At 29.2% G+C, this 23,542-nt stretch overlaps 1 protein-coding gene across 1 annotated transcript in view; it reads right to left on the bottom strand.

The window, feature by feature from the left end:
- Positions 1-20,708: 20,708 nt before the first annotated feature.
- LOC135955496 (kin of IRRE-like protein 2) overlaps positions 20,709-23,542 on the bottom strand; it is a 294,369-nt gene continuing 291,535 nt past the window's right edge. Inside the window, exons 5-6 of the mRNA XM_065505845.1 lie at positions 21,308-21,480; positions 20,709-20,730 (exon numbers count right to left, since the gene is read on the bottom strand). Of these exons, the coding sequence (XP_065361917.1) occupies positions 20,709-20,730; positions 21,308-21,480 (195 nt within the window). The remainder of the gene's footprint in view (positions 20,731-21,307; positions 21,481-23,542) is intronic.

Raw genomic sequence — 23,542 nt, 5'->3', positions numbered from 1 at the left:
TGTTCAGGTCCATAGGTAGCAAACCGTTCAAAATTCGAGGAAATAATAAACTACAAAAATGTACCTAAGATCTCAATAAACAACTTCCTAGAACATATGAACTTCATAGGAATGATTCTTAACACCGTTTAGGTAGGTCAATAATATATGTTGGTAAGAAAAAACTTAAATTATTATTTATTATTAAAAACTAAAGCATACTTTTAGGCAACTTTAAAAAAATGTATTTCTAAATTTGTCGATTCGTACCCGTTTGTTTACAAATTTTAAACGTACGGTGTCAAAAAAAGTGACACCATATGGTGTGAAAATGTACAAACGAATAGTACGATTTAGCGAATTTTAATCGAACCTTACTATGACTTTGACTTACAAATGTTATTTTTATAATCCCTCTCGCTTTAAGGTCCTTTTTTTAAGACATATTCCAATTGTTTTGTCACTGACGTTGACTTTATGGGCCTCCCTGAGAACTTAATTATATCCCACTGCTGTATTTGTGACTCCTGAAACGATTAAGCGCTTTGCTATTCGAAGACCAGCAGACTGATAAATTAGTTTATTTTTTTATTTTATTGATAAGTCCTATAGAAAATTTTTATTTTTTTGGCAAATAATCACTACAGTACGCCATTTCGTCAGTTACCTTGTTTTTTTCGAAAAAGGGAGATACCTAGTTTTTCCAACGGAATTGAGGTAAATTAAGAATTCATTTGTGAGAAAAACATTAACTATTTGACTCAGAATTTTATTTAACCTGTTTTTTTTTACGAAAAAATGGAGTTACTGCAATCATGTCGGAAAAAGCTCATGAGATTGTTTATTCAGGTATTCGACAAAAGACTAAATATGTCTCCGGTTGATGAACATTTTACATTGAGGAGCTCGACAAGATTACAGACAAAATTATTTAAAAACTTTATCAGTATTGAATATCGTATTGCGTTAAAAATCGAATATGTTTAATTTTTGTTTATAAATTTTCTTTATTTTGTAAAAAATAAAAAAGCATATAACAAATTGACCACCATTAATTTAGAGGGCCACGCCTTAAAGGGTCGCCAACCGATTTTGATCCAAAAGTTTAGGTTCCTAAAAAAATTTACAATTTTTAACTTAAAAACTATTTCTCGGAAAGATTTAGTGTGTTTGGCATTCGTATTATATGTCAAGAACTTCATAAAAGATTCTTATATTCATTCTTCGAATTCTCGGGAGTTACAATTTTAAGGTTAAAATTCTAAGCCCAAAGAGCTTGTAACCTGAATTGGTTCTATTTCTTTCTTAGTTTTCGAAACAACATCGTTTTAAACTTCTATTTTTTCTGTTTTTTTTTAAACTATGGAGTTATCTGTTTTTTCCAAAAAATTCTTCTTTATCCACTGATTTTTTGTTCTTATAATCGAATAATTTTATGTGTGCAACCGAATCATTCCATTGGCAACAAATTCGGTGGCTATTGCGAATCTGCATTCTCTGTGCATGCAGTTTTATGATTTTTTATATCAAGTAATAAGTTATTTTATGCTTCAACATAAGGGCCACCCTATTATTCATACACACTAAACTACCAAAAACTATTTTTAATTTGAATTTTATTTTTATTTCAAACTTTAAATAAAATTATTATTAAAATTGTTCAGCGTTCGAAAATTCGAAAAAAAGGGCCACCCTATTATTCATACACACTATTCTTAACATATCTTTTTACATTTGTAGTTATTTACATACATAATGCTACATAATAATGAGCAACATGTATATAAAATTATATAAAATATTTAAAATTAAATCAAATTTGCACAATGATTACAAATAAATACATTCATATGTAGCACATTTGAATAAGTAACGAATAAAAGCATAAAGATGAACAGAATCCTATACATTAGGGGAATATGTGAATTAGTAGGGACGAAAATTTATATTTAAAAGGTTTACAAGCATTAATATGAGATCAAGTATCGCCTTAATTTGGTATATGTTAAGATATTTTTGTGATACCAAGCACGTTGTTGTTTCCCAATGGGCATAAATAGACTGCCCAGTATTTCAATTATAATCTCAGAAAGAGTAACGCCCACTCGTAGTGCTCAATTTCTACAGTAATCGGTAAAAGGTAGATCTCCTCACATGGTCTACTTACAAGTAGTGTCCTCTCAACACTGAAGCCGTGAGAGTATCACTAATACTGCCGATCTTCGTCAGTCGTAAAAAAATTATAGATAATCTGATTATATAATACATATTTTAAAGTTTACCTTTATAAGGTGTTCATCCTTAGAAAATATATTTTTTAAAACATCCTTTATTCAAGACCAATTTTTTTGTTCAATATTCTGTGTTCCAATGAAAACGACTTTTAGGAAAATATATTGAAATTATGTACCCAATAATGTAACAACTGGATAGGCGATTAAAAACGTTAAATACAATTGAAATTAAAAAAAATTTACAGACATTTTGTAAACCCACAAGGAACCTGTATACCAAGTTTTCACTAATTCGGAACGGGTAAGGTCGAATGACTTATCGAAATTTTTGTTCTTTCTATACTTTTTTAGTTGCAAATTTTTAACCCATATTATTAGCAGGTAGATAAAATTATTTTTTAAAGAAATTTCCAACACATGGCTTGCGGGATTTTTTAAAATTTTTAGCTTTTATTTTGTAACATTTGTGTATATAAATTTATTAAAAAGTATCGGCCGTTGTTATGCATGACCTTTTCCCATATTTCTGGCAACATATGGATTCCGAACCAAAATAACTGCTCATCTTTTAAGGCCCTGAACGAATCAAGCTAATATCGGATACTCTGTTCTAAAGTGAACAGAGTATCCGAGGCTCTCTGTGAGAACGTTCTGCATCGATCAAATAGTAGTCGAATGGGCACGATCAGAACTTTAAAGCCGGTGATGTAAAACTTCCCATCCACTTCATTTCAAATAGTTTTTAGCAGGACTAGTATTGTATAATACGGACTAGCATTGTCATGGTGGAATATTACGGTTCTCTCTTACCTTAGCGCCATAGAAATTTGGCTTTGGTGTCGATTCGGCTGTTTGATCTGGATTTACGTACGATCTCTTACGAGTTCAAATATCATTTTGGACATGCAAATGATGCTCGCAACCGACTTGAAATTGCTGCTGTAGTAGCTCCCAATGATTGTGCAAGCTCTTGTTTAGTGTGACAATAATCTTCTTGGAGTAATGCCTCTAATTCTTGGTCTTCAAACTTTTATTTGGCTGGCCTGGATGATCTTTGTCTTTCGTGTCAAAATCACAAATTAAATTTTGTAAAATGAAATATTGAAACAATTTGATGTGAATTTTATTAATAAAAGGTTTCATAGTTTAAGCAAAAAATCCACTTTTCGATCATTCGTCTTTTTTGTCTTTTTTTCGAAATTTTTTTACATTTCACCTTGAGTGGCAAGGTGTAAAATGTAATTTCTACATTTTCCATTTGCGACCCCAAAAACTATATATATATTCTGGATCGTTATAGATAGCGGAGTCGATATAGCCATGTCCGTCTGCGTGTTGAAATCAACTATACGAAGCCCCCAAATTACTAACATACACAATTCATACATCAGTAACTCCAGAATTGTTCCGGCTCGGTTGCTATTTAAAATCGAGAAAATCGGTCCTCAAATGGCTGAGATATATGGAAAAAACCAGTACAACCTCGATTTTTGACCTATATATATACATTATGGATATATAGTGATAGATATTTCAAAGACCTTTTTTTTTGTTTGTAAGCAAAATTTGGTATTTGAGATAAATATAGATGAAATTTTATGAGTTTTTGTTGTCAGAAAATTGTTATCGAAATTTTTAATCATTTTAATTTGAATCGAGAACAATATTTTTAATTTTTGAAAATGGAAAATTTGGCTAAATTTGATTAAATATGTTATCAAATTTTTCTCAAATTCAGCATTTTGTTTTTACATGACGGATAATAATTTCAAACCTTGTAATCATTGGAAATCCAAATTATGCAAAATAAGTGCCAGCCTGTTTGTTTAAATTGTTTAAATATTTATAGGAAAGGTAGAAAGACGGACGGACAGAGAGAAAAGTATAGTCGAACATTAAATCTTCAAATAAACATCAAATAACCATGGAAATAATATTCTCTAATTTGTTTATAAGTTTAAAAAGATTTTATCACTATTTATCGAAACTTGAATCTACATAATTACAAAAAAAAAACAGGAGATATTAAACACTAAAATTACCGTTACATACCAGTAATGAGAAGTGAAAATGATGTTGAAAGGAGTTTTTTTTTTAATCAAACTCATTACCCCAAAAAGGTAAAGTATGTTAAAACTTCATTGTATCCATACAAAATCACCATAAAATGAGTATTTTCCTCAATATGAGGTGTAAATTTGCACATTAATTGTTGATGTTGCATTGTTATTGTAAGACTCCTATTGTTGCAGCATTGTTATTTTGTTAATACTCGTACACAGACATACATACTTGCATACAATACATACACGTAATGGTGTTGCATTTACTGCTGTTATTCAGTTGTATTCTTTCTGTTGTCATTGTATTTTACAGCATGATTTCAATTGCATGTTGTGGCATGACAATAAGTGTAAAATGAATGAGGAAGAGAGTGTGTGTGCATGTGGCTATGTATCTGTGTGTGGCTGTGGCAGTGTGCTGTGTTCGAAACCATACAACCAACCTACTAACCCACCAAAACCAACAAACAAGTAACCATCCAACCGAATGGCCAGAATACAAGTACTTACGATGCCGGCCAACAGTCTTAAACTATTTTGTTGTTATTGCTATTGTCTTTGTTGCTTTTAATGTTGCTGCTGTGGAAATTAGTAGCAGCTGAAATTAACTTCAATAAAAGGACACTTTTATAAAGTTTTGTCTCTTTTTGTTATGTTGTTTGTGCTGTTGCCAGTGCTGGTGCTGGTGATGGTGCTTGTGCTTGTGCATCTGCAGCTACTTCGACTTGTGTTTGTTTGTATAAATAAACTTCTCTACTTATTCAGTCTAATAATAGTTGAAACAATTGTAATGCAGAACATTATTCTGAAGTTGTCTTTCATTTATGTTTCATATTGTTTTCCATGCACCACCAGTACCAACACACCACTTGACATACATGCCACTTGAAGTGCGTATAGCTGAGTATCTACAATATGGTGTGTGTGGATCTGTATGTTGTAGGCTTGGTTTGGTTTTAGTTGCTCTTCTGTATTGTCTGTGGTACTTGTTGTGTTGCCTATACAAACATTGCAAGTGGTTTTTTTGGAAACATATTTTTTTTTTATATACAACTCTGTCTGTTTAGTTCGGTTTCATTAAATTCCTTTATGCATTTCTATTTTGTTGTTTATGTTTAAATATAATGGGTTTTCTAATATGAGTGTGTATAAATAGGGTGTTCTCTAATATCATAGGGAGAAAACAAAGATGTCCGACAAGATATCGAACCATAGCCGTTCCAAATTTGTTAAAACTTGATTCTTTAGGTCATTCTTAATATTAGGTTGCTCTAAAATCTGACTAACTGTTCTAAAGTTGCTCATATCATTAGCTTTACTTTAGATCTATTCATCTATGCATCTATTGAAAAATAAGAATTTTGATTCTGCATAAAAGCCAAGCTAAAGCGAATTTCAAAATTCTGGAGAACTTTCAGTTTTGTAAGTCCATGTTTCCATGGATTCCATATTTTTGAATTGAATTGAACGATCTGTAATGGCTGGTTGCAACATTATTCATGTAAACATGTCCATCAGTAGAAACTTATACATATCAACAATGTTGATAACATGCTGTTATTAACATCGTTTATAAGTATGATAACATTGTCAGTTAAATTTGCTAACATTAATGCTGCAAAAGCTCTATGTGATCATTGTGGAAATAGATCATTATAATGTTTTCCGTTAGAAGATTCATGAAACTACTAGAGTATAGCATTTTGTATATAAATAGTACCAGCAAGTTATAGAGCAGTCAGTATATACCTTTATAAAATGTAACAATATGTATAGCAAATATTATCGAATTCTGAGGGTAAAAGTTAAAAAACTAATATTTTTTTCAAAATTTGTCTTTTCACCCCTATAATAATTTCTGATAATACAATTTCTTAGTATTGAACATGGCAGAACAAGCAAGTAAGTTCTCAATTATACATTCCCTATAACGTCAAACAAAAGAAAATTAGAAAAAAACAAAACGAAATGTCTAAGACAAAAATAAATTAATTAAACAAATTTTTGTGTATTTACTTTTTTTGTGAAATATTCAATTCAAATTAAATTTTTTCCAAATAAATATGTGTTAGTTTAAATATAACGTGCAAAACATTGCGAAAACAAAATAAAAAGTGATGAGAGTAAATGCGTTATTTGACGTTGTAGGGGTAAATATTGAAAACTCTCCCTAATAATTGTACCTGGTTGGTTCTACCATGGTATTGAAAATATTTCCTATTAACCTTAATGTCAACAGCAGAACTGCTTTACGAACGTCAACAGCAACATACCTGGGTATGTTCATATGTTTTGTATGGCAAATGGCTACCGTTAGCATAAAAATGCTAATATCTAATATTTTGTTAGATAATAGACAAAAGGTTCAACAATTTTATGATAACCAGTTTAACCCTTACATTTAATCATTGTTTTTTTGAAAAAGTGATTGTTGTTGAGTTTTTGCAAAGGTACAAATTTTTTAAATTGAAATTAATTTTTTATTTATTAAAAACTTAATGAAATTTTACAGTTATATAGACTTTTTTATTAGATACTAGTTGACCGCACCGGCTTCGCCCGGTAGCTTTTACTAATATTAGTTCTTCACCGGCCTGTTCTTATTTATTTGCAAATAAAATATCTAAATTTGTACTGCATACTTTAGGGAGCTTTTTTATTACAGTTGACTGGACTCAAAAAAAAAAAATCCGAGTTTTACCCGGAATTTTCGGATTTTTATACCCTACACCACAATAGTGGGGAGGGTATTATGCGTTTGTGCAGATGTTTGTAACGCCCAAAAATATTGGTCTAATACCGATCGACTTAGAATCACTTTCTGAGTCGATTAAACGATGTCCGTCCGTCCGTCTGGTTGGCTGGCTGGCTGTCCATGTAAACTTTGTGCGCAGAGTACAGGTCGCAATTTTGAAGATATTTCGATCAAATTTGGTACATATTACTTTTTCGGTCCAAGGACCAAGCCTATTGAAACTGGCTGAAATCGGTCCATTATTTCACCTAGCCCCCATACAAAGTCTCCTCGAAATTGGACTTTATCGGTCATAAATGTTTAATTTATCTATGTATCTACACAAATTTCGCTCCAAATAAGTTTTATATATACAAAACTCATGTCACCAAATTTTGTTACGATCGGTCAATAATTAGTCATAGCTCCCATATAGACCCGCTTCCGAAAATCACTTTAACGTGCTTAAATCGCTTAAAAATATTGGTATACACACAAAATTCAACATAGTTAAATTTAATATAGACATAAATCACTCGACCTAATATCAAGGTGATCGGTCCATAATTGGTCATAGCTCCCATATAAGGCCCACTTCCGAAAATCACTCAATAATATAAATCATTGATATTTTAAAAGAAAAATATTTTTACTCATTTACTTAGTGTAGGGTATTATACCATACTTACTTGTTTTTCTTTACAAACCATCTCCTGAAAATTTCGAATCGAATAAAAAAAAATCAGCCAAATCGCTCCAGCCGTTCTCACGTGATGCCATTACATACATGGACCATTTCATTTATATATATATTTTGTAACGCAAGACATACAATTTTTTAATTTTTTTTTGCAAAATCGAAATTTTTTTCCAATATGGGACTTTTTTTTAAAATTTTTTTTTGCTCAAAAGAAAGCTTAGGTCTTTTCCTTTAAGACCTATTTTGTCACTTAGGAAGATGTGAGTAGGATATCTATTAAAATAAAAATGTTGTAACTCAAGACATTCAATTATAGACTTTTTTTTTGCAAATTCGATTTTTTTTTCAAAATGGGCCCTTTTTTAAAAATTTTTTTTTAGTCAAAAGAAAGCTTAGGTCCATTCCTTTAAGATATTTTAGGTCCCTTAGTGGGATACGAGTGGGATATCTATCAAAATAAATATTTTGTAACTCAAGATATACAATTTTTGATTTTTTGGCAAAATCAAAAACTTTTTTGACTTTTTTTTAAAATGGGCCCTTTTTGTAATTTTTTTTTTTGCTATAAAGAAAGCTTAGGCCTATTCCTTTAAGATGGTTTTGATCGCTTAGTGGGATGCGAGTGGGATATCTATCAAAATAAATGTTTTGTAACTCAAGACATACAATTTTTGTGTTAAAACATTTATTTTGATAGATATCCCACTCGCATCCCACTAAGGGACTAAAAATATCTTAAAGGAATGGACCTAGGCTTTCTTTTGAGCAAAAAAAAAAAATTAAAAAAGGGCCCATATTGGAAAAAAATTTTGATTTTGCAAAAAAAAATTAAAAAATTGTATGTCTTGCGTTACAAAATATTTATTTTGATAGATATCCCACTCGCATCCCACTAAGGGACTAAAAATATTCTAAAGGAATGGACCTAAGCTTTGTTTTGACTACAAAAAAAATTTTAAAAAAAGGGCCCATTTGGAAAAAAAATCGTATTTGCAAAAAAAAAAGTCAAAAATTTTAAGTCTTGAGTTAAAAAATATTTATTTTGATAGATATCCCACTCGCATCCCACTAAGCGACCAAAAGGGTCTTCAAGGATAATATCTAAGCTTTTGTTTGACCTAAAAAAAAAATTAAAAAAGGGTCCATTTTGAAAAAAAAAAGTCAACAAAGTTTTTGATTTTGCAAAAAAAAGTCAAAAATTTTATGTTTTGAGTTACAAAATATTTATTTTGATAGATATCCCACTCGCATCCCACTAAGCGACCAAGTAGGTGTTCAAGGAAAATATCTAAACTTTATTTTAAGAAAAAAAAAAAAAAAAAAAAAAAAAGAGAAAAAATTTTAAAAAAAAGTCAAAAAAGTTTTTGATTTCGGAAAAAAAATATTAAAAATTTTTTATTTTTTTTTTTAAATATTTTTTTTCGAAAGATCGAAGAAATAGCTATCTATACTATTTGGAACACATTTTGCTAAGAACAATAGGTAATAAGTTACATGGATAAGAAAAAACCCCTGTTTGACCAAATTGTCAAAATTTTACCCCCAATAACTCAGAGAGTTCTCGACCGATGTTGTTGAAAAATTGTGTCTGAGTTACTATCCAATAGAGCTAACCTTGGTGCAAATTTCATCCCGATCGGAAGACATCGATTTCAAAAGTTGGTTCACTTGACATGAAATCCCCCATATATATAGATAGAAAAATAAGAACAGATTTTGAAATTTATAATCAGGAATCCCGTAATTCCCAAAAAAGTTTTGAAAAATCCCAAAAATGGGATTTTTTAGTTTTTTTTTGCTATAATATTCACACCAGGAGCGGGATTATCGGAAGCTTTTACAAAATAATTATTTGGTCATCTAAAATATGTTACTCTATTTTGAAATCTACTATGCGATTTGAGATTTTTTGAATGGATCCACTCCGTATCACGAATTTTTAAATTTATTTTCATTTTAAATATTAAGTGTAAAGCTAGCTTTTCAAAAAGTATAAATTCCTAATACATTATCTTTGACATTTTTTAGATAAGTTAAAAATAAAAAAAGTACTTTTTCCCCAAAAACTAGAGAAAAATAGCCTTTTTAAATTTTTTAAGGGTGCAACTTTGTAAATGGCCTTTATCTTCCAAACGGGTGATCCTATCCTAACCAAACTTGGCTAGGATATCAAGAAATTTCAAGTCGATCCGATTATAGAATTCAGAGCTACAGCATTTTAGAAATGCAAAACATACTCAGGTATGTTGCCGTTGACATAAAGGTTAAAGAGTAAATATGTTTAATAAATACTTATAGTTATTTTTGTGATTCCAGTTCTGGCATACCCTAATTTTATTCTACAGCTAATTTCTACTACTATTATAATGGTATTTACTTAGATATTTAGCTAACAAAGTATTGCAACTTAATTAAAACACATATAAATAGCAATTATAATAGATTTTGGGTTCAAGTAATAAATATAGAGCAAATTAAATTTTATGACATTGTGAAGAGAACAAACATAAGAATGATTATAAATTTCATTGCTGTTATAAACATTATTTGTCTTCAAAATTTCTTAATATTTTCTCAATTAGTTTTTCACAGGTTATCAATACGAGTTAAAATTTATTTAATATTTCTCAGAAACATAATATACCTCAAAAATTATTTATTAACACAAACAACATGAAAATTCGTGGCCTAGTTTTTATACCCACCATTAGAAAATATGTCATTGATACAATATTCGGCACAGCTGAATATAACACTCTTACGTGTTACTAAATATTGCAAAAAACAGTCTTAATAATAATTTTGTTTTCTAATTAATAGGAAAATAATAGCCATTGTCTAATAGAATACATATGGTATTTAAGGTAATTACAGACGACACTACTATGTATTACTACATTTAAAAATTTAAATATTATTGAAATGATTTCGTGTATCCAGAAATCTTTTCGGAAATATAAATAAACGATAGTATTATGATTACATGATAAAATTGTATTATAATAGTAGAGTTTTTGAAAAATATTATATCATATAGGATATAGGGTATTATGCGTTTGTGCAGATGTTTGCAACGCTAAAAAATATTAGTGTAACACCCACCTTAAAGTATACCGATCGACTAAACTATGATAAACTTTGGTACATATATTTTTTCGGCCCAAGGACGGAGCCTTGGTAGAAATCGGTCTATTATTTCACCTAGCCCCCATATAAATGTCCACCAGAAATTTGACTTTGTGGGTCATAAATGTTTAATTTATATAGGTATCTTCACAAATTTTTTTTATATTATAAAATATTAAAAGAGTTTTTTTATAAAATATATTACACTGTACGACGCTCAATATTAGACACGATCCGGATGATATACGTCTAAAACTATAAATTAAATGGAGAAAAACTGCGTTTTCAGTTTTTCATTTCGTGATCCTGTTTCCTTTTAAAATGACTTCAAATTTTCAAAGGAGTAAATATTTGAAAACATGTTTTAAAATACTTCTGATGATCCTACTAAGCCAAATTTGATGTCAAATGATCAAGAAGTGTTGTAAAATAGTTAGTATTATTTGGATTTTATCCTGTCAGGATCAAAATATGTTAAAAATGTCCGTTCAAATTTTTATCCTTGAATATCCTTTTAGATTTCCAATAATTTTTTTTAAAAAAAATAGTGAGTTAAAGATCCAAATATTGAATACCACATGCCAAAATTGTATCCTTCTATATTCACTACTTAAGTGTTAAATAATATTTTAAATTTGCATTATTTGATTTTTTATATTTTATTTTAATATTTCATTCGAAAAAATATACTTTTTAATAAACAAGTAAAATGGTATAGTCGGGCAAGGCCGATCAACCAACAAAATGAATTCCCTACTGCCTACATTTGAAACGTTTTTTAGTATGTCCTGAGAAAGTAAGACAATTTTTTTAAAGGCCCTCGTAGCACAGCTTCCTACAAAAAGAAATTCTGTGGAAAATTCTAGAAAGCTGATTGATTAGCTTTATGTATAAACTTTCTTACAACTACGAAGTTCTTCACGTATGTAAAACTATGTCCTATTCAACTAAGAAAATTTTAAAAACTCGTGTTATAGGGCCCATACACTACACCATCATGAATGTGTAATCAAGTGATTCTGCCAGCTGATTGGCCGTGTATGAGCTTGTAGTGTATTTGTACCAGCTGCAAAAATAGTTTGATATTTTTTTGATTGTACCAGTATGATTGAATCGAGTGTTGTAAAATTAGCTCATAAAAGTTAAATAAAACCTAGCTTTCCTTTGGTTTCTAGCAATTTCTTCATTCAAACGCGTTTTTTACACCTTTTTCGTTTTCGTTTTAGGATAATAGCAATAATAAGTGCATTAAAAATTGTATCGTTATTCATTACAACCATTTCCACACAATTTTTGGTAAAAAAAAATAATTTTTGTAGCAGCATGCTGGTGTAGTGTGTGAGTCCTGCTTAATTGCACAATCAGTTGATGGCTCATCAATGATGGTGTTGTGTATGAGCCCTATTACTTACACAAAAACCTCAAAGTTTACATTAAAGCTCATTTTTATTTTTATTTTTATTCAAATAGTGCTATCTGCTTATTTCACTGTTAGAATCGAAAAAACTTCAACTTGTAAAAAGTGCTATCTAACATATAGGCGCGAATATCAGGAATTAATTAAAACTTAACCCTCTAACTGGCAAGACTGCCTTTAGGCGGGGTATGTTAAATGTATGTAATGCTTCTTTATTTGCTTATATTTTCCGTTATAACGATAAATATGTGTAAAGAGACAAACAATTTACTTATTTTGATAAACACGTCTTTTGTCTTTTGTTTTTTTTTTAATCCAACGAATTTTTTATTTTTTCAAAAAATAACCTGGTAAAATTGGCCGGTTATAGGGTTAACATATGTGCAATTACATATCATCGTACGAGACATTTTGAAGGCCTATGGAGTGGAATAGATTTTGCAAAAATAAGAGTATCTGAAAAATAATTTGGTCTTTATGTTCCATTCAGAGGGTACTATATTTTAAAATAATATAAAATTCTTTTGAAATATTGTTGTCTATAATATTGAGCGAAATAAGGATATATCGTACGTGACATAAAACGGAACTCATTTTGAGGTACATGTAGAAATATGCAAAGATTTTCGAATCGTGAGAGGCGTTATGTTTTCTTTTAATTTCTTACACTAAACGAATAATCCGTCATATTTAAATAAAAACAAGTAAGAGTACTATATTCGGCCGTGCCGAATCTTAAATACCCTCCACCCAAATATGATGGTATAACAACTGAAATAATATAACAATTGTTAGTAAGACTAATTTTTCCTTTTTAACCTCAAGTGAATAAACAGAGTATAAAAAAGAAAATCTTGTGTAGAACAACATTTTCTGTAGAAAATCTTGTGTAGAACAACATTTTCTATAGAAAATCTTGTGTAGAACAACATTTTCTATAGAAAATCTTGTGTAGAACAACATTTTCTATAGAAAATCTTGTGTAGAACAACATTTTCTATAGAAAATCTTGTGTAGAACAACATTTTCTATAGAAAATCTTGTGTAGAACAACATTTTCTATAGAAAATCTTGTGTAGAACAACATTTTCTATAGAAAATCTTGTGTAGAACAACATTTTCTATAGAAAATCTTGTGTAGAACAACATTTTCTATAGAAAATCTTGTGTAGAACAATATTTACTATAGAAAATCTTAAGTATAACTATATTTTCTGTTGAAAATCTTGTGTATGACGATATTTTCTGTAGAAAATCTTGTGTATGACGATATTTTCTGTAGAAAATCTTGTGTATGACGATATTTTCTATAGAAAATCTTGTGTAGAACAACATTTTCTATAGAAAATCTTGTGTAGAACAACATTTTCTATAGAAAATCTTGTGTAGAACAACATTTTCTATAGAAAATCTTGTGTATGACGATATTTTCTATAGAAAATCTTGTGTAGAACAACATTTTCTATAGAAAATCTTGCGTAGAACAACATTTTCTATAGAAAATCTTGCGTAGAACAACATTTTCTATAGAAAATCTTGTGTAGAACAATATTTTCTATAGAAAATCTTGCGTAGAACAATATTTTCTATAAACAATCTTGTGTATAACAATATTTGCTGTAGAAAATCTTAAGTATAACTATATTTTCTGTTGAAAATCTTGTGTATGACGATATTTTCTGTAGAAAATCTTGTGTATGACGATATTTTCTGTAGAAAATCTTGTGTATGACGATATTTTCTATAGAAAATCTTGTGTAGAACAACATTTTCTATAGAAAATCTTGTGTAGAACAACATTTTCTATAGAAAATCTTGTGTAGAACAACATTTTCTATAGAAAATCTTGTGTAGAACAACATTTTCTATAGAAAATCTTGTGTAGAACAACATTTTCTATAGAAAATCTTGTGTAGAACAACATTTTCTATAGAAAATCTTGTGTAGAACAACATTTTCTATAGAAAATCTTGTGTAGAACAACATTTTCTATAGAAAATCTTGTGTAGAACAACATTTTCTATAGAAAATCTTGTGTAGAACAACACTTTCTATAGAAAATCTTGAGTATAACAATATTTTCTTTAGAAAATCTTGTGTATGACGATATTTTCTATAGAAAATCTTGTGTATGACGATATTTTCTATAGAAAATCTTGTGTAGAACAATATTTTCTATAGAAAATCTTGCGTAGAACAATATTTTCTATAGAAAATCTTGTGTAGAACAATATTTTCTATAAACAATCTTGTGTAGAACAATATTTTCTATAAACAATCTTGTGTAGAACAATATTTGCTATAGAAAATCTTAAGTATAACTATATTTTCTGTTGAAAATCTTGTGTATGACGATATTTTCTATAGAAAATCTTGTGTATGACGATATTTTCTATAGAAAATCTTGTGTATGACGATATTTTCTATAGAAAATCTTGTGTAGAACAAAATTTTCTATAGAAAATCTTGTGTAGAACAACATTTTCTATAGAAAATCTTGCGTAGAACAACATTTTCTATAGAAAATCTTGTGTAGAACAACATATTCTATAGAAAATCTTGTGTAGAACAACATTTTCTATAGAAAATCTTGTGTAGAACAACATATTCTATAGAAAATCTTGCGTAGAACAATATTTTCTATAAACAATCTTGTGTATAACAATATTTGCTGTAGAAAATCTTAAGTATAACTATATTTTCTGTTGAAAATCTTGTGTATGACGATATTTTCTATAGAAAATCTTGTGTATGACGATATTTTCTATAGGAAATCTTGTGTATGACGATATTTTCTATAGAAAATCTTGTGTATGACTATATTTTCTATAGAAAATCTTGTGTAGAACAACATTTTCTATAGAAAATCTTGTGTAGAACAACATATTCTATAGAAAATCTTGTGTAGAACAACATTTTCTATAGAAAATATTTTCTGTAGAAAATCTTGAGTATAACAATATTTTCTATAGAAAATCTTGTGTATGACGATATTTTCTATAGAAAATCTTGTGTATGACGATATTTTCTATAGAAAATCTTGTGAAGAACAATATTTTCAATAGAAAATCTTGTGTATGACGATATTTTCTATAGAAAATCTTGTGAAGAACAATATTTTCTATAGAAAATCTTGTGTAGAACAATATTTTCTATAGAAAATCTTGTGTAGAACAATATTTTCTATAGAAAATCTTGCGTAGAACAATATTTTATATAAACAATCTTGTGTATAACAATAATTGCTGTAGAAAATCTTAAGTATAACTATATTTTCTGTTGAAAATCTTGAGTGTAACATTTTTCTATAGAAAATAAAATAATTTTCTATAGAAAATCTTGTCTATAACTATATTTTTTGGACATGTTGTGTATAACAGTATTTTCTATAGAAAATCGTATGAAAAACAGCATTTTCTTTAAAAATCTTGTCTATTATAGCAGCATTTTCTATAGAAAATCTCGTATTCAACAGCACTTTCTATAGACAAGTTTGTGATAACAGACGACTGTTTACAACATAAAGCTACAGTAATATTAAAATTTTAAGTACTCCGGTGATGAAGAAAGTAATTTTTTAATACTATTTTAATGGGGTACAAAAATATAATTTTCCTTCCCTGTATATAAGATTAAAAGTAAATCTTAAAATAGGAGAACACATATGGAAACGTAACAGCAATTCCAATATAGAATCGTTTACATAATCTGTTGAAATTTCATAAAATTTTATAGAAATTGCAAACGGAATGACAAACTTACATATACATATCTATATAGCCATGCCACTTAAGATGAAGGGTATTAAAAGAATTAAACACAACAATCGAACAAAAAGCTTTTTCTGAAATGTTTGTTATTTACTTTCATGTTTAAAAACGGCTAAAAAAATAGAATAACAATATGGGAGTCAAGGCGAATTGTTTAGACAAGTGAACTGTCAATTCACTTGTGATTGTTGTGGCGAAAAATACAACAAACCCAAAAGCAAAAACAACAACAGGCAACTTTGACAGTTCGACTATCTTTTAACAAAAACAAAGTACCTGTTGTTTTTGTGCATGTTGTAGTTCTTTCGTCACCTTCTATAGATTCGCCTTGCTGGGAGTGGTTGCGTTGCTAAATTATTTGTTGACAATAACAAAAATGAAATAAGCGCAAACGCAACGTGCTCAAACAACGTGGTTGTTGTTTTTGTACAATATGTGTTCTGTGCAGTGTTACCATATGTCAAGTTTTCCCTTTTTAGCAAGGTTTTTGAGACGCAAAAAGTTTTATTTTAAAAAAAAAAGTTTTTTTGGAAAATTGTTATCAATAAGTTGAACCGATGATTTCAAATGATAGTCCCCAATTCATTCACTAAATGGGGAGATTGATTTGAATATATTGAAAGTGCCTCCAGCACTAAATTCACATAAATTATCTCAGTTTGATTACATATATGTACGAATTGGGTTTTGTAATTTTAGTATATATTAGAAATAAAAAGTTGTCTTCAAAAAATATATAGCAACACTGGTTCTGTGTACGCGTGGGAGAGTTGCTCTTTTGAGAACACATTATAAAAAGCTCTCTCTCAAGGCGAATTTATATACCAGGTGGTGTTGATAATGTTGTATGTATGTTTGAGCTGTCAATTATCCTATGATTGTTGCGCGAATGCTACAACAAACGTAAAAGTAACAAAAACAACAGGCAAACTTTGACAGCTTAAACCACATAAACAAAAACAAATTGCAAGTGGTTTTTGTAAATGTTGTACTTGTTGTAGAATCGACATCACCTGGTATATAAATTCGCATTGCTGAAGATTGACAAAAAAACTCATACATACATACATACAAATAAAGATTTGTTTGTTATTATACATATATTTGCATGACGTCATGAAAAACAATAACAAAATACATTGTGTTTTGGTTTTTCTGGTTATATCTCAGCCCAGGTCCAACTTACTATGGTCTTATATACGTCGATGCAAAGGTCTTTGAAATATCTATCATTAGATATCCATATTGTCTATATTAATGACTTAGTAATCCAGATATAGGTCAAAAATAGGTAAAAAATCGAGGTTGTCCTGGTTTTTTCCTTATATCTCAGCCATTTGTGGACCGATTTTCTCGATTTTAAATAGCAACCGAGCCGGAAGAATTCCGGAGATATTGATATATGAATCATGTATGTATGTTATTTGGGGGCTTCGGAAAGTTGATTTCAACACACAGACGGACAGACGGACAGACGGACAGACGGACAGACGGACATGGCTATATCGATTCCGCTATCTATAACGATCCAGAATATATATACTTTATGGGGTCGCAAATGAAAAATGTGGAAATTACAAACGGAATGACAAACTTATATATACCCTTGCCACTCATGGTGAAGGGTATAATAATCTTTGGATGATTTTATAATAAATAAAATTTAATATCGTACGTGACATACCGTACGTGACAGATTTTTCTCTTATAATAAAACAAAATACAGTTTGTCAAAAATATCTTTGCACAGTAAACAAATTTTTAAAATTTTATTCTCATTTAAGAATTCCAAGAATAAATTCATTATATTTTTGTTTTTTTTTCACACATTCCGTTATTGGACCTCTTGCGACTATCTGACTCCACCAACATATTTAAAATTGAAAAACGCGTTACGAATGGTGTTAAAAAAATCTTTGCATACTGAGTGAAGAAAACAAAAAATTGGTTAAATATACTCGAATTTTGTGCAAATAGGTCTTTTTATAAATGTTATCGCATTTGAAAGAGGTTGCATAGCGTTTAGTTAAAAAATATTTTTTTTTTAAGTTCTACAAGTGACTTTATATTTAAATAAAAATAATGGCAGTAAATCGCATTTCGAGAAAGATTATACTTTTTGTGTTTTAATTATTATAAAGGAAAATCTGCAAGTGGGAAATGATTACTAAAATGTGATACTAAAACACAAATATTCTTCAGGAATGGCTAGGAAAAAACCCCTGCTCTAAAGCAAAAATATTGAGAAACGATTAAAATTTTCTATAGAGCACATTTCAGCCCCTCCAGAGTGCTGGGACGACTAAATTTTTTCTGATGAGACAAAAATAATGTTGTACTGTCATGATGGAATCCAAAAAGTTTGACGAAAACCTCTGACAGCTCTAGAAAACAAAAATTCAATTCCTACAGTTAAGTTTGGAAAGCTTTCAGTTATGGTATGGGGTTGTATATCCAGTAAGGGAGTAGGGGTAATCAGGATTTTGGATAAAATATTGACGAAATAAGTTTATATTGATGTTTTAAAAACCGATTTAACCGCTAACATTCTGAAATTCGGTTTTGTTGGCCCGGTAAATTCAAACAAGTTTTAATACAAATATTACTAGACAATGATCCCAAACATAACTCTTATTTATTTGGTCGTGGTTACTATATAACTGTACAAAAGTTATTGATACCCCTGCCCGAAGTCCTGATATTAACCATATCGAAAATTTGTGGGTAAATTTAAAGAAAAAAGTCGGAAAAATATCGCCAAAGAATCAAAACGAATAAATTAAAGAAGAGTGGGACAAAATACCCTTGGAATATGATATCCCTAAGCTAATTAACTCAATGGGCAGCCATAATTGATGCTCAAGTTGGACACACAATATATTAGTAGCTAAAACTCTGGAAATGTATCACAAACTTAATATTTTATCGAATGTGCAAACATTTATTTAACAGTATAAAAATTGATTTTTTTGTCCTTTTTTATTATAAATATGAATGGTTTTATTGAAATTGATTTTTTTTTGTTATCTATTATATTAATAAACATATGTTTATAAAAAAATGTGTTGAAAATAATAAAGAAGTTGATTATTTATATTAGTAATCAATGTTTTCTTTGAAATTTTGTTATTTTTTCTCTATGTGCAAAGAATTTTTTGACAACCTGTATATTCTGTAAATATATGTATTCCAAAACTAAAAAAGTGAATAGAAAATATACATTCGGTTTCAATAAACAATTTGACAAAAGCAAAAAAACAATTAGAGTCAAATACATTTCATACTACAAGCTAATTGGGAGCCTAGTTTTCGCCGCAATTTTTGCCTTAAACATATCTAAAACATTAAAAAATTAAATATAATCAGTTTAAACTATTATTTTTGTTTTTAAAATGTTGTAATATGATACTATCACATAGTAATATTTTATTATTTTCTTCTATTCAAATCATCTTGAAAGAAGTTTCAAGGGTTTTTGTTTTTTCAGTCATGGTAGCGATTCTCGTGGAATTGGCCATATGTAGGATTTAGACGTCTTTTTTAAATAGCATTGTAAAATAAACTTTAGTTACACAGAAAAAATTATATTTCAATTCAAACATTTATCCCATATTGAACTGGTTTCAATTATTTCATAATTAAATCAAGTATTCATTTGCTCAAAAACAAAATTTTTTGATATTTTCTATTGAATTTTGAATTTGATTATTTTGACAATTGAATATTTGGTTTCGTTATTGGTTGAATTTTAAATACAAAAATTATTGAATAGATTATTTTCGTAATTGAAACACAAAAAATAACAAAAATGTGTTTTCAATTACGAAAATAATCTATTCAATAATTTTCGTATTTAAAATTCAACCAATAACGAAAATTGAATATTCAATTGTCAAAATAATCAAATTCAAAACTCAAAATTCAATAGAAAATATCAAGAAATTTTGTTTTTGAGCAAATGAGCAAATTTAATTATGAAATAATTGAAACCAGTTCAATATTGACAAATATTTGAATTGAAACGGTTTAAGAAATAGTTTTATCTGTGTATTACTCTTATAGTTAACGAAAAAAACAATTTTTCGCTCTCCTGTAAAATGTTGATTTTCCTTATAGCACTATTTGAATATAAACACTCGATATATACTTTACTACTTGTTTACTAAGTAATAAAATTGTGTGTTATTAGAAGCCCTTAACAATAAAGTTACATAAAGATACTTACTTTTATGTATATTTATTGGCCAATGTACTTGATATTTAGCCACAATGTAATTAACCACTATTTTTTATCCACATATACCATAAACAATTAACAATACCCTATAACATAGCTATTTCATCTTGTTCCTTTCTAAATTATCTCCTGCTGTATTACCAACCCCTGAATCTTTTATAAGAGCAGACAAGATGTATCTATTTTACTGCGTGTTTGCTTCCAATATAAACATCGTTTTCCCTGTTACTACTTATATTTGAAGTGTAAATAGTTCCGCTTTAATTACACAATTTAGATGTTTAATCTTTTTGCTACTCGCGTAATTGAAATGTTTATTCACAATCGTAAAAAGGACGTTATGCTCATTCAATGGTTGTGCAAAACAGTGGGTCAACAAAACCTTAACGTATTGTACTTGTACTTGTTCTTGTGTGGCAAGCGTCATGTAAGCTTGGAGATTTACAATCTAGCGTAGTTGTTTACCATGTCTGAACAACATATTGGAGGAAAAACAAGAATTGCTGTTACATAGGGGTGTCCCGTAGTGATGGATAGATAATATTGTGATTCAAAGAAAACATGCTTGCTAATTAACATAGCCTGAGGTAGGATTGACTGAAATCATATTCGTTTTTCTAGTTTGTTGTCTAATTTATGCAAGTCAAAACTGACACAATAACCACTGGCATACTGAGCGTTGTGTCAATGTTGTTCTAATTTATTCAATAGATTACACTGTGCGACAAAAAAAAAACATACCTCGGAAGTGATGTTATTGGCTTATTAATTTACCAGTAACTCAAGATTTTGGAGGTGTTTGGCCAATTTCATTATTATTATACTCGATAATATCTACCAGCAAAATAGTATCACTTCCCAGATACATCTGCTTCATTCCTTTTTGTATCACTGTTGTATTTGCTAAAACTTTTAATAAAATTCTCAAGTATAGTTTATCTAAAATTTAAATTTTCTGCAAAACTATGGTTCATCCTAATTAACATGTAAAAGAAAATGTATTCAACTACTTCGCAAAAAAAAAAAATTAAAAACATGCTGAAATACTTACCATTAAGAACATGTACACGTACACTGGCAACATCTGCATTTGAAGGTGCACATGAATATTTACCAGAATCGGCTAAATCGGCATTTTGTATCAGCAGAAATGATATTGTTACATCACTCTTCTCCGTTATAACTGATACGCCGCCTCTCGATGAATCATAATTAATGACCTGTGAATTGAAATGGAAATACATCAACATCGTTATTTCGTGTTTTTCTTCTTGTTTTTTGGAAAATAAAAAAAAATGTGACATAAACTTAACATGGAAAAAGAATTTAAGCAAATAAAATCAAATTTAAAACAAACTTAAGAGATAAGAAGAAATAAATTAAAGAAATCCTACATAGGTGCTTAGCAGATCAAAGAATCATTAACAAATTCTATACAATAGGTTTTAAAATAGTGTCGTGCAATAAACCTCATTTCCTTTGTAGAGGGCGATTGTATTCTTTTATTCATTCACTAGCTGACCCGGTGCGCTTCGGCACCCCAATTAGAAGAAAGAAATAGTATTATTAAGTCTCCCGCTCACTCGGGTCCATATAATCTTTAGTTCATGTTTCTAAATTCATTGGTGAAGAAATTACTAAAAGTACCATTCGAATAAAGAAATAGTACCAAAAAGTCTACTCACTTAGGAACACATATGCTTAATTTCATGATTCTAAGTCCATTGTTATAGAAACTTCAAAAAAGTACCATTAGATTAATGAAAAAGTATCACGAAGTATCCCCTTGAATTTTCACTCACTTAGGACCATATACGCTTAATTTCATATCCATTATTATAGAAAATTCAAAAAGAACAATTAGAATATAGAAAAAGTACCAAAAAGCAGCTACTTGTGGATTCCCACCCACTCGGGCCCATGTAAGCTTTATTTCATGTATCTAGGTTCATTGGTGAAGAAATTACAAAAAGTAAAATTCGAATAAAGAAAAAGTACCAAAAAGTCTTCCCCTAGAATTCTCACTCACTTAGGACCATACATGCTTAATTTCATGATTCTAAGTCCATTGTAATAGAAAATTCAAAAATACCATTAGAAGAATGAAAAAGTACCTATAGTTCAGTTCTCACATTTTGGTACCTAAATATTGTACCCTATTCCTAACACAAACTTCACTCAGATACATATCAGCTAACTTTAATGTCGATAAGTGAAATAATTTAAAATATTAAAAAGGTACCATTACAAATTTCCCTTTTCCTCCTTGAACACCCCTCAAGTTTGAAATTTAAAAATATTTCATTTTGCAAAAGTTGTTTTTGCTACAGACATGTCTCAATCGATTAAAATCTGTGTTAATGTTCCCAATAATAAATATGTTTTAAAAAAAGTACCAAACTGTTTACCCGGATTTGGCCTAAAATACACCATGGCACTCGAGTTCCAAATAACAACCATTTAGTTAATATTTGTATGAATCCAGGAACCACTGTTAAAAAAATTATCAAAATCGGCTTAATAATTTGCAATAAAATGTATTTTGCCGATTTTATCCCCTTTTTGGTAACTTTTTATTCCCATTGCAGTGTTAAAATATTATTAAAATAATTTTCTGTATCGTGATGGGAGCTCATAGTAAAATATTCGAATGTCTATGTCAAATTATAGAAAAACATATTTTATGAAAAAGTACCAAAAATAAACACAATTTTTATCCCTTAAGGGTTCGAATTTCCAAAAAGTACCAAACTTGTATTTTTTATTTTTTGTTAATTAAAGAATACGATTTAAATTTTGTTTCTATGTTTATTGGTTTAAAAGATACATAGGGTGCCAAAAAAGTACCAAAATACAGTTTTTACCCGTTTACTCCCCTAAAAGGTTCGGATTTCGAAAAAGTACGAAACACCTGTCAGCTTATTTTTAAATGGAGTAACATGCAATTTCAAGTTTTTTTGTATCTTTATTAGTTTTGAAGATATAAGATTACCGGATTTACCTGTTTTTACCCTTTTTTACTCCCTAAACGTTCGAATTTCCCTTCTTAGTGAATCGTTTTGGGGAGGGAGGAACCCACAGTTAAAATTTCATGATTCTAGCTTCAGTCGTTTGGGCTGTGGGATGATGAATCAGTCAGTCATTCAGTCAGTCAGTAACGTTACTCTTTTATATATATAGATTTGTTTTACTGCTTTCTATTTTGTATTTATTTTAATTTCATCATTAAAATATTTGTATAAATTATTCAATATTAAAATTCTTTACAAAATCCTATAATTT

Source organism: Calliphora vicina, chromosome 3 (assembly GCF_958450345.1).
Source record: "Calliphora vicina chromosome 3, idCalVici1.1, whole genome shotgun sequence".
Classification (NCBI taxonomy): domain Eukaryota; kingdom Metazoa; phylum Arthropoda; class Insecta; order Diptera; family Calliphoridae; genus Calliphora; species Calliphora vicina.
The sequence above is the reverse complement of the archived record's forward strand: the minus strand, read 5'-3'. Positions and strand labels throughout refer to the sequence as shown.